The sequence below is a fragment of the Octopus sinensis genome, unplaced genomic scaffold (assembly GCF_006345805.1).
Source record: "Octopus sinensis unplaced genomic scaffold, ASM634580v1 Contig16935, whole genome shotgun sequence".
In the NCBI taxonomy this organism is placed as follows: domain Eukaryota; kingdom Metazoa; phylum Mollusca; class Cephalopoda; order Octopoda; family Octopodidae; genus Octopus; species Octopus sinensis.
In genome coordinates this window covers 7216-20000 of record NW_021834689.1, presented here as the reverse complement: position 1 = coordinate 20000, position 12785 = coordinate 7216, and the positions used below count along the sequence as shown (strand labels likewise).

General features: G+C 36.7%; 1 protein-coding gene across 1 annotated transcript; it reads right to left on the bottom strand.

Annotated features, from left to right (window-relative positions):
• Positions 1 to 11354: 11354 nt before the first annotated feature.
• LOC115230977 (protein rolling stone-like) lies at positions 11355 to 12278 on the bottom strand. Its single transcript, XM_029801077.2, has one exon. The coding sequence runs from the start codon at positions 12274 to 12276 to the stop codon at positions 11806 to 11808; it is 471 nt and encodes a 156-aa protein (XP_029656937.1). The 5' UTR covers positions 12277 to 12278; the 3' UTR covers positions 11355 to 11805.
• Between the last annotated feature and the right edge of the window lie 507 nt (positions 12279 to 12785).

The window sequence follows — 12785 nt, the reverse complement described above, 5'->3', positions numbered from 1 at the left end:
ATGAGAACCCAGGTTCGAAATTTCCCCAAGACACCTGATGAAGGCTGGAGAGTATATCAGCTGAAATGTTGTGTTAACAACAAACAAAATGAGGACAAATATCCGTCGAATGTAAATAATGTACCGAATTCCTCATCACTTGAATATAGAAGTGTATACCTAATTTTGCCAGGTGAACAAACTGAAACAATGTGGAGTGAAGAGTGTTGCTCAAGAACACAATGCAATGCCCGGTGAAAGAATCGAAACCATGACCTTATGACCATGTGTCCCAACATCCTGACCACTAAGGTATCGTGCCTCCCACAAATTGCACAAAGCTGGCGGATAAATACAAGAAAAATATCTCCAAACATACACGCACAAAAAAAAAAAAAAAGAAATGGCCCCTAATTCTGTGGGGTGACAGTAGCAGTTTTTAAAGATGGGGACATCCAGCCCCAAATGAAAAAAAGGGAAAGAAATGCCTTAAAATAATTAGCAATCTCTTTCATGAAGGAATAATGGTTTTTTTTTTTCTTTCAATAGAGCTGGGAAAAAGATTGTTGTTGTTATTGTGGTGGTGGTGATGGTGGTGGAAGAGACTGTCAAGAAACAATAGCAATGAGAACAACAACAACAACAATAATAATAACAATGATAATGATAATAATAATAATAATAGTAATAATCCTTTCTACTATAGGCACAGGGCCTGAAATTTTGAGGGGAAAGGACAAGTTGATGACACTGACCCCAGTGCATAACTGGTACTTAATTTATTGACCTCGAAAGGATGAAAGGCAATGTCGACCTTGGCAGAATTTGAACTCAGAACGTAACGGCAGATGAAATACGGCTTGGCGTTCTAACAATTCTGCCAGCTTGCCACCTTAATAAAAACAAAAAAAAAAAAAAAAACAACAACAACAACAATAATAACGAAGATAATAATGACAATTCCTTCTAATTTTGAATGAAGGTTAGCACTTTTGAGGGGAGGGGCAAGTCAATCACATCGACCACAGTGTTTGACTCAAAAATGATTTTATTGGTTCCGAAAGAAAGAACGGGGAAGTCAACCATGGTAGAATAATAATAATCTAGACTGAACAGTGGAATGATCCCTCCGCAAATCCCTATACTGGTGGTAAAGGGTACTCACAATTAGAAATCCCTTAAACTGATCCCTTAATCTCGGCCAAATGTCTGAGTGAATTGGCAGACCCACTTGGGTTGTGATGGTATGGACAGCGAAAGGAGCTGGGGGGTGGGTAGCCGTTTAAAAACAACAACAATAATAACAATAATAATAATGATATAATAATAATAATAATAAATATTCAGACAAGTACATAACAAAAACCACAGGACTTACTAGTATTTATAACATACAGAAAATAACACTACCAGGTACTGCACACATCCTGCGTAAAACACTTTCAATATAGTGAAAATGAGAGCACCACCACAAACTACAGCACATACCCCAGGCACACAGAGCTGCGCTCGGTAGTGCAGTGAAAGCACGTGATAAGAATAAGGCTGCTGAATAATAATTAATAATAATAATAATAATAATTATGGAAGCCAGACATAGTCTTAATTGATAAAGAAAACAAACTCTTATGGATCATAGATATAGCATGCCCAGCTGACAACAAGGTATGCGATAAGGAAGGAAGAAAAGTCGAGAGATATGAGAGGTTAGCTTGGGAAGTTAAAGCAGTGGTGGTCAATGAAAAAGGTAGCAGTAGTAACATTAATTGTCAGAGCCCTGGAAACAGTGAGCGAAAATCTTGAGAAGTATGTGGACCACTTGCAGAAAACAGCACTGCTTGGAAACTCTCGAATACTCCGGATGGTACTCGAAAAATAAGGGGTGTTACCTTAGTTCACTGGTAGTGAACAGCTGACGCTGTAGTACATCTCCAGCATTAGAAGTTGTGCAAAGGCAATAATAATAATAATAATAATAATAATAACGATAATAATAATTCTGACTACTATAGGTATAACGCCTGAAATTTTGGAAGTGGTGACCAGTCGGTTACATTGATCCCAGTATGTCACTGGTACTTTATTCATCGACTCCCCCTCCCTCTCCTGAAGAGATGACAGGCCAAGTTGACCTCGGCAGGATTTGAAACACAGCAGTAACAATAATCGTTTCCGCTATAGGCACAAGTCCAGCAATTTCGGGAGAGGTGCGGTGTAAGTTGATTACAATGAGACCCCAGTGCTTGACTGGTACTTGTTTTATCGACTCTTCCCCCACCTCCTGGAAGGATGACAGGCAGAGTACACCTCGGCAGAATTTGAAAACTCAACAACAACAACAACATAACAATAATAACGGCAACAAACAAACTTAAAGATGAAAAAAACGAAGGCAAAAATCTTTGCTCAGAGGCAAGGAATTTAAAGTAAACATCACTACGAGTTTCGATAAAAAGTCTCCTACCAGTAATATTTGGTTTAACGTATCATCACAGAATATATGAAGGATGGTTGGGAAGAGGAAGCTCAATACACAGGGATAGGTAACAAACTAATGATAAACTCTTAACTCCCCTTGCTCCAAATCTGGAGGGGCTGAGGCAAGCTTTGTAAATTCTGTTATTTAATTCCTGCTGTGTTACTATTCTATTCTATTTAATCCTTCTGCATTTAAACCAACCATAGCTGGCTGGATCTGGCCTCTCACACCAATCCTACACGGTCATTCTAAAAATAAACAATCACATCATTGAAATCTCGAAGCTATGGTAGGGTCTGATATAAAACTTTAGTGTTTAAAATGACTCATTCTGATAGAAATAACAGCCATATCTGGATCAAATATTCTATCTGCTTTATGTCCAAACTGGCCAGATCCAGCCTCTCACACCTACCCTACAATGTCATTCTAAAAATAAACAGTCACATCATTGAAAACTTGAAGCTATGGCAAGGTATAATTTAACTCTTCAAAATTTAAACCAACCATATTCGGCCCAAGTATTCTACCTATTTCTACTTGCTTCTTCTTCAAACTAGCTAGATCCAACCTCTCACACCTACCCTACACTGTCATTCTAAAAATAAACAAACACATTGTAGTTTGAATGCTAAGGGGTTACACAATTTAAGGGATTCAAAACATCAGTCACTTAAGGCACGAGATTTTAGTCATAACTGGAAGAAGTAAAGTCATGGGAAGCTGTGGTGTTCATGCCCTAGTGACCAAGTGAATATTCAAATCGGATGGTGGGTTTTGAACACATTGTTAGTTATTAGTATTATCAGCTTTAACATAAGCTTAAGGCTACTAATTGAATCTGGTACCTGACTGGTATTCATTGCATTGACTTAGCAAGGATGAAAGTAAAAATAAATTTGAATCTTGCAAGATTTGAACTCAGAACCTAGAGGATCGTTACTTAATACTGTAATACTGTAATACACTTTACTCACCCCTGTACTGTTATTTCCATCCACTGCACTAATTAATTAACAAAAACTAACAACAAAAACAACAACAAACGAATAACTCATATAGGCACAAAGTCATCAAGGTAACTCGTTAAGTTAACCTCATTAGGATTTGAATTTAGAACATAGAGGGTGTCAACTAATAATGGTTTCATATTTTGAAACAAGGCCTGTAATTTTGAGGGTGGTGGGGTAAGTTAATTACATCAACCTACCCCCCTTTCCCAGTTAACTAGAACTTGCTTTATCGACCCCTGAAAGGATGAAAAGCCAAGTCAGCCGGGGTGGAATTGGAACCTGGAATGTAGAGAGCTGGAAGCAATTTTGTCGACTCCATCTCATTAAGGATTCCACCAGCTCACCTCCTTTATTAGTTCAACTAACAATGATGATAATTACCAATAACAAGAATAATTTCAATAACGAGCTTCAAGTAGATCATTTTTTTTTATTTAACCCTTTTTATACCGATATTTCTAAGACTACTTCTCACTTCTATGGAAGTGATACCTCTTAATTTAAATTTCAGAGCTCATATTTGCATAGCTATTTAAATTAAAAACTGATCGTTATCATTTTATATAAGAACCCTCTCATTAAATTACATCCCAAACACCCTCTTTTTTTTTTTCCAGAAATGTTTTTTTCATGCTCAGAATCGCTGAAGCATGGAACAAACTACCCACATTAGTAGTCAGCTGTCAAGACACTTCACCCTTCTAACCTTCCATGGTTCCTGAAATTCGCCAAGACATCGGATGTCCACTCCCAACAACAACTCCTTCACTGTCCCCTTTCTGTGCCTTATTTCTGTCTACTCTTCATGCACTTTGGGCTCTTTTTTCTGATGATTTGTAGTGCATCTGAGCCCTGTATACAATAAGCTCATTATCATCATCATCAGCATCATCATTATTATTATTATTATTATTATTATTATTATTATTATTATTTTAGTGACTTCAGGATTTGGCACAAACCAGCAAATTTCGGAGGGGATGTGGGTTAGTCAATTACATTGACTCCAATGCGTGACTGGTATTTTATTTTATCGACCCTGAAAGAATGAAGGGCAAAGTCAACCCTGGCAGCATTTGAACTCAGAATGTAAAGTCTGAACAAAGAATAGGTCCCAGGCTTTAAAAACAATCTAAAAAAAAACCCCTCAAAAAACTATATACTGGGGTAGATACATTCAACTAAAAAAAACTTTTCATGGCAGTGCCCCAGAATGGCCGCAGTCTGATGTCTGAAACAATTAAATGACAAAACATAAAAAATAATGGGATAACACACCTGTAATCAGGTAACAATGCTTTCATGATTCTGATGACCTACAGCCAAGAATTCTTTTTAATTTTGCCAGAAAGCCAACAATTTAGAAAAGAGCGGGGGTTAAGTCGATACCATTCACCCTAGTACTTTGTAGGTACTTTATTTTATCAACTTTGAAGGGACGAGAGACGAAGTTGATGCTGGAAGGGTTTGAGCGCAGAACGTGATGAACGGACATGAATATCATGGCACAAAGTATTTCTTCCAACGCTCTTCTGATTCTGCTAGTAAAATAATTCTTTCTAATGTGTATATGTGTGTGTGTGTGTATGGTGGGGTAGCTTAATACCAACTGACTCTAGTTCTAGCAAAGTACGAGTATTTAAAGTACTGGTACTTAACTTTATTGACCTCAAAAAGATGAAAGGCAAAGCTGACCTTGGTAAGATTTGAACTCACGACACGAGTCACAAAGCTTTTTTTTCTGGCACTCTAATGATTCAGCCAACTAGCCTCTTTAACCTACTGCGAAAAAATTCTAATTTTAGCACAAGGCCTGGAATTTTGACTTAGGGGATGAGAGCAGGTCAATGACATCTCCAATACTTGATAAGTACTTTAATTTATCGACCCCGAAAGGATGAAAGGCAAAGTCGACCACAGCAGGATTTGAACTCAGAACACAGAGGGCCAAAAGAAATGTTGCAAAGCATTTTTCCGATGCTCAAACACATCTCACCAAGTATAACACTTGTTTGTACTTCAGGCACAGGGTTAACAATTTTGAGGGGAGGGGCATGTTGATTACATTAACTTCAGCGAATGGCCCCAAAGGAATAGAAAGGCAAAGCTGGCCTCAACAATAATTGAACTCAGAACGAAAAGGGCTAAAACAAATACCAAAAGGTATTCACTTATTTATTTTTTTTTTTGTTCTGACAGTCCAGTGACCCTACCAATTGACAGCCCTTAATAACAGTTTCTTGTATAGGCACAAGGCCAGAAATGTAGGGGCAGCAGGGGGAGGGGGAGCAGCAGAGGGGTCAAGGGCTAGTCGGTTAAATCGATCTGAGACTATTTCACTGGCACTTTATTCAATCAACCAAGGAGGAATCAAAGGCAAAGCTGACCTCGGTAGGGCTTGAACTCAGAACATTAAGGAGCTGGAGCGCACATCGCATGGCATTGCACCTGACGCTAACAATTCTGCCAACAACAACAACAACAACAACAGTAAAGATGTTTAGACTTGTATCCCCAATGAGACAAAACACATCAAACCTGAAGGTCCTGGCCCCTACAATACACATGACTCCCTTATACTGGAAGAGGGTTTCTATGTAATCACTCATCCTGATAGAAATAACAGCCATATCTGGATCAAATATTCTATCTGCTTTATGTCCAAACTGCCCAGATCCGGCCTCTTACACCCACCCTACAATGTCATTCTAAAAATAAACAATCACATCATTGAAATCTCAAAGCTAAGGTAGGGTCTGATATAAAATTTTAGTGTTTAAAACCACTGCATCCAGCCAAGATATCCTACAAGTTCTATGTTCAAACTAGCCGGATCCGGCCTCTTACACCTACCCTACAATGTCATTCTAAAAATAAACAATCACATCATTGAAATCTGAATACTATGAGATGATTCATGATTGGTTAAAAATGACGTGAATAAATAAAGCATAACAGTTGACAGAGCCATCCGGACGCTGGAGAGTTAAAAATGCTTAAGTTAAAAAAGAAGGGTACCAATATCCTATTTCTTTACTACCCACAAGGGGCTAAACACAGAGAGGACAAACGGATTAAGTCAATTATATCGACCCCAATGTGTAACTGGTACTTATTTAATTGACCCTGAAAGGATGAAAGGCAAAGTCGACCTCAGCGGAATTTGAACACAGAATGTAGCAGCATTTTGCCCGGTGCGCTAACATTTCTTAGTTCTTTATTGCCCACAAGGGGCTAAACATAGAGGGGACAAACAAGGACAAACAAGGACAGACAAATGGATTAAGTTGATTATATCGACCCCAGTGTGTAACTGGTACTTATTTAATCGACCCTGAAAGGATGAAAGGCAAAGTCGACCTCAGCGGAATTTGAACTCAGAACGTAGCGGCAGGCGAAATACTGTTAAGCGTGCTTAACGTTTCTGCCAGTTTGCCGCCTTTTCTAAGGGTACCAATATCCACCCTATTTTGAAAGGGATGCAAGGAGGAATGTTAAAGACCACCCCCGAAAGGGTTGGAAGCCTAAACTATTAGGAAAAAGGAATAAAAAAAAAAGAGAATAATTTAACAGGAAAGTAAAAGACCAGAAAAATTCTGCTCGTTGCTATGTTTCAGCCGTGTCTTTGCCCTAAACCAGTCCATACCACTTTCTGTTAAAATTGTACTACAACAACAAAACAACAACCAACTGTAGCATCAACATCAACAATTTAAAAAAAAAAAAAATTTTTTTTTAGGGATAGAGCAGGAAGGGGTAGGTGGCTGAGAATGGGTGAGTGAGGCCTTAATGAATTTTCCAGGAACAACAGTTAACCAGTATTGTCCCTCGTCATCGTGGTGAAGAGCAGCAGTTAGCATTAGAGAGGGGTTTACCCACCCACCCACCAGGGAAAGAAAGAAGCATGGGAATGAAGTGAAGTGAAATGGTCCTGGAAGAAGGACAAGGAGAAGGAGGAGGAGGAAGAGAAGAAGACGAAGGAGGAGAAGAGGAAGAGGAAGAAGAAGAAGAAGAAGAAGAAGGAGGAGAAGAAGAGGAAGAAGGAGAAGAAGAGGAAGAAGGAGAAGAAGAGGAAGAAGAAGAAGAAGAAGAAAAGGAGAAGGAGAAGAAGAAGAAAGAGAAGAAGAAGCAGCAGAAGAAGGAGAAAAGAAGAAGTCGAAGAAGAAAGACAAGAAGAAGAAGCAGCAGAAGATAAGAGAAAGAAAAGGAGAGAGAAAAGGAGAAAGAAGCAAGGTAGGAAGAAGAAAGAAAAGAAAAAAGGGAGAAGAAGGAGAAGAAGGAGAAGAATAAGGAGAAGAAGGAGGAGAAGAAGAGAAGAAGAGAAGAAGAAGGAAGAAGAAAAGGAGGAGAAGAAGGAGAAGAAGAAAGAAAGCGCCGAAAAGAAGAAAAAGGAGAAGAAGAAGAGAAGAAGAAGAAAAAGAAGAAGGAGAAGAAGGAGAAGAAGAAGAAGGAGAAGGAGAAGAAGGAAAAGAAGAAAAAGGAGAAGAAGGAAGAAGAAGAAAGAGAAGAAGCGGCAGAAGAAGAAGAAGGAAGGAAGGGATGGAGGGAAGGAGGGTGGGAGTGTGGTCTGAGATGTAAAATAAAGAATTCCTAAATGACTCTGAAAGTTCTCAGAGTCTGTCAGGAGAGAAAAGCGCTTCTCCATCATTAAACAGTTCCTCCTCCTCATCATCATCGTTTTACAATATTATTTTACATTTTAGATGGGAAGGGGTGGGGGGAGGTCGAAGGGGTGTTTAAGAAACATTCACACCTCTTGTATCCTAGTGTGTGATAGTGTATATGTGTGTGTGTATGTGATAGTGTATATGTGCGTGTGTGTGTGTGTGTGTGACGTGTAGTTATGTGTGACATACTGATGTGAGGGGCTGACTCTGGATGTACGATGTTCTTTATATAAATATACATATATATAATAATATACAATATATAATATATACATAATATATATATATATATATACATATATATATATAATATATATACATATATACATATATATATATACATCTATATATATACTAGATATATATATATATTACTATATATATCATATATATACATATATATATATATACACATTATATTATATACACATATATATATATATATACATATATTATATATATATATAATATATCTATATATATATATATAATATATATCTATATATATATTATATTATATCTATATTATAACATATATATATATATACATATATATATATGTATATACACTATATATATATTCTGTCTCTATATACATATGTGATATTTCTATCACACATATATATATATCACATATATAATACATATTCATCATATATATTACCACACCATCTAATAAATATATATATGATATACAAACGTATATATACATATTATGTACGTATATATTATATACACACACACACACACATATAGCTATCATATATATATATATATAGTTATGTACAACAACACATACCAATACATGTATATATAATATACATATATATATATTAACGGCGGTGCATCAGCATGGCCGCAGCTCTGAGCTAAAACTAAAAAAAATATATATATATATATATCAAACAAGTATATTTTATATATATATATATATATTATATATATATATCTATATGATATATATATATATCTATAATATACATAGAATATATATAGCATAAATATATATGTATAATATAAAATATATATGTAAAACCACCAAAATAAAGGAGTGAGGAGAAACATTTAAAAGAAGGGATCTTAGTTTTTTTCTATCTGGTGGTGGTGGTGTTAGTTGTAGTAGTAGCAGTAGTATTAGTAGCAGTAGCAGTAGTAGTAGTAGTAGAGGAAAGACTGTAATGGTGGTGGCTTATAGAAATTGACTTTAAAGAGAGGAGTCTTGGTGGTGGTGTGTGTGTGTGTGTGGGGGGGTGTTCCCTTCAACCAGAAGAACAAGAAAAACAAAAACAAAAAGAAAAAGAAAAGGAAAACAACAATAAATTATTGTTGTTGTTGTTGATATTAGTATAATTTCAAGTCTATTGATGACGTCAGCAGCAGTAGTGATAGGGAGGGGGGGGGGGGTTAAAAATAAAAAAAATAAAATAACATTTCACCAAACCTCAATGATCCAAGTCCACCATGACCACCACCACCACCACCATGACCCACCAACACCAGCACCTCCTTTCACACAGGTGTTAATGATAAATTGGCTTTAAGACAAACTGACTATATATATATATATATATATATGTATAGATAGACACAAGCATACATGCACATACAAGCACTCACAGATTTGTGTGTGTATACACACACATATATATACATACACATATACATGCATGCATATGCATACATATATATCCATACACATACACACACGCACACACACATATATATCCATACATACATATATATCCATACACATACACTTATGTATTTATATATACATACATACATATATATATACATACATACATATATATACATATATACATACATATATACATACATATATATACATATATTACATATATATATACATATATACATACATTACATATACATATACATATATACATACATTACATATATACATACATTACATATATATATATATATATATATATATATATATACATATATATAAATATATATATGCATACATACACAGATAAACATCCATGCACACACACACATATATATGATATATATATATATATATATCCATACATATACACATGCATACACATATATCCACACATATACATACACACACACATGCATATAGAGACATACACGTATAGATATAAATATAAATACACAGAGACACACACTCACACGTACACAACACAACACAACCCAACACCACACCACATACATACATACACACCATTTTTCGAAACATCGTTTTGACCTTCCTCTGGGCGAAAACTGACACGCGTGAGGTCACCACCGTAGTTTTTTGAAAATATAAGCCATGACACAACATGCAGGTTGCACTTCCGCAGAAGAATGGGGTAACACTGAAATACTACCAAGTATGTCAGTGGTCGCGTGACTGTTTTTTTAGTTTTAAAGGAACACAGGATCTTATCATGTTTTTTTTTGGTGTTTTTTTTTTTACAAGCAACCATAAAGCACAATTCTTATTTTGAAGCAAATTAATAAGGTTCTGTTTTTTTTTTTTTTCTTTCTTTTTTAAGCAATTAGTTAAAGTCTTTTCATGTTTTTTGTGAGGGGTTTTTTTTTTTTTGCCCTGGCCCTCCCGCCTTCTCTCTCTCTTTCCCCATCTCCATCTCACTTTTCCTTCCTTTTCTTTATTTTTCCTGTTCTGCATGTACACACACACACACACACATATTTGTATCTCTTCATCATCATTTGAAGTCCATGTTCCATGCTGGCATACACACACAGAGACAATGTGTTTGTATATATAATATATATATATATATATACACACACACATATATATATACATACATATATATATATGCATATATATATATATATATACATATGCATACATACATATAATATATATATATATATATATACATACATACATATACATACATCATACATACATATATCTATACATACATACATATATATTATACATACATATATATACATACATACATATATATATACATACTATTATAATATACATATATATATATATATATATATATATATACATATATATATATGCATATATACATATATATATGCATATATGCATATGCATATATACATATATATATGCATATATGCATATATGCATATATATATATATATCCATATATATGCATATATATCCATATATATGCATATATATAAATATATATAAAAAAGCATATATATATATATATTTTCATACTGCAATCCAAAGGTTAATGTGTCCTCGTTAGACAGTACCTACCGTCTACTAGTATCACTTGGAATTTAGCAAAGAAACATCCACCCAGCCCACACATACACAGTCTCATAGTAACCTACCTACCTATATTTCACTGCCTCCACTTTCATACCAAACTCCAAAATGACCACGCCTTTGGGAGTTGCCACCCTCACGGACATCACGTCATGCCTGACTCCAAATACTGCAAAAGCACGAAACCCTCGCACCCACGACAAGCACCACCCACCCATCGCCCACCCGGCATCAAACTCTTCACAAAAAAAAAAATAAAAAAAAAAAAAAAAAGAATCTTCCACCCTTTTCCTAATGCTGCCCAAAGAGTCTCACTTAACCAAACCAAAACACAAACCCGCCCCCCCCCCCTTGCGAGGCCCATCGCTCGCTCTCTTTTTTCCCCGCCATTGCTTCTGGTCATCAGTGGATATTGTTGCTCGCTGTTACGGCCCCGGCCGTGCTGCTACTGCCGTCCAGTTGAGAATCGGTGGCAAGATACGTGGTGGAGTCTGCGCTCATGATGCTCTGCATCTCCGAGTCGTGTTCGGGCAGCTGCTCGTGCGGCTCGTAGAACCTCGAGTGCAGCCAAACGCGCGCCGCGGCCAAGTGGTAGAGGACGATCTGGCTGAAGATGGTCTGTGCTATGCAAAGGATGCACGTGACAATGGCCTCGGCTGGCACATTCCAGTTCAGCACGTTGTAAGCATAGTGCCGTCCGTCCAGGATGGTGCCGTCGTTCAGGAAGTAGGTGGCGTTGAAGATGGCGTAGATGGAGCCGAGCATCACTGGGAAGAGCATGTGGAAGATACGGATGGGTCTTGAGGCGATCATGAGGTCAAGGATGACGTACACCGTGTTGAGCATGTGTTTCATTTTGCTCATGTTGGTCATTAGGAACTCTGCGGAAAGAGAGAGAGAGAGGATGAGTTATTGAGAGAAAAAAAAAAGAGTGTGTATGTGTGTGTGAGGTGATAAGAGGGGGGAGGAGTTAGGTAGTAATGTGTGAAGGAGAGGAAGGAGCAAAGTGACCAAGAGTGGAGGAGAGGGATGAGGGTGGTGAAGTGAAGAGGTGAGGGTGGAGAGGATGAAATTTCAGGAAGGAGGAGGTGGGGGTGAGGTGTGAAAGCGGGGAGGGGTAATGGTGATGCGTAAAGGAAGAGGAGAAAGAAGAGGAAGGAAATATACAAAAAGGAGCAGGAAGAGGGTATATATATATATATGTATATTATATACTTTATTTAAAAGCAGTAGAAATTCAACAAAAACCGTTACTCGGAGTTTCACGTTCCCATTCGTCGGACAGTTTTTGTCAGAATAGAACCGATATGCCAATTCTATCAAAACTAGTATATATATATATCATCATCATCGTCGTCATCGTTTAACATCCACTTTCCATG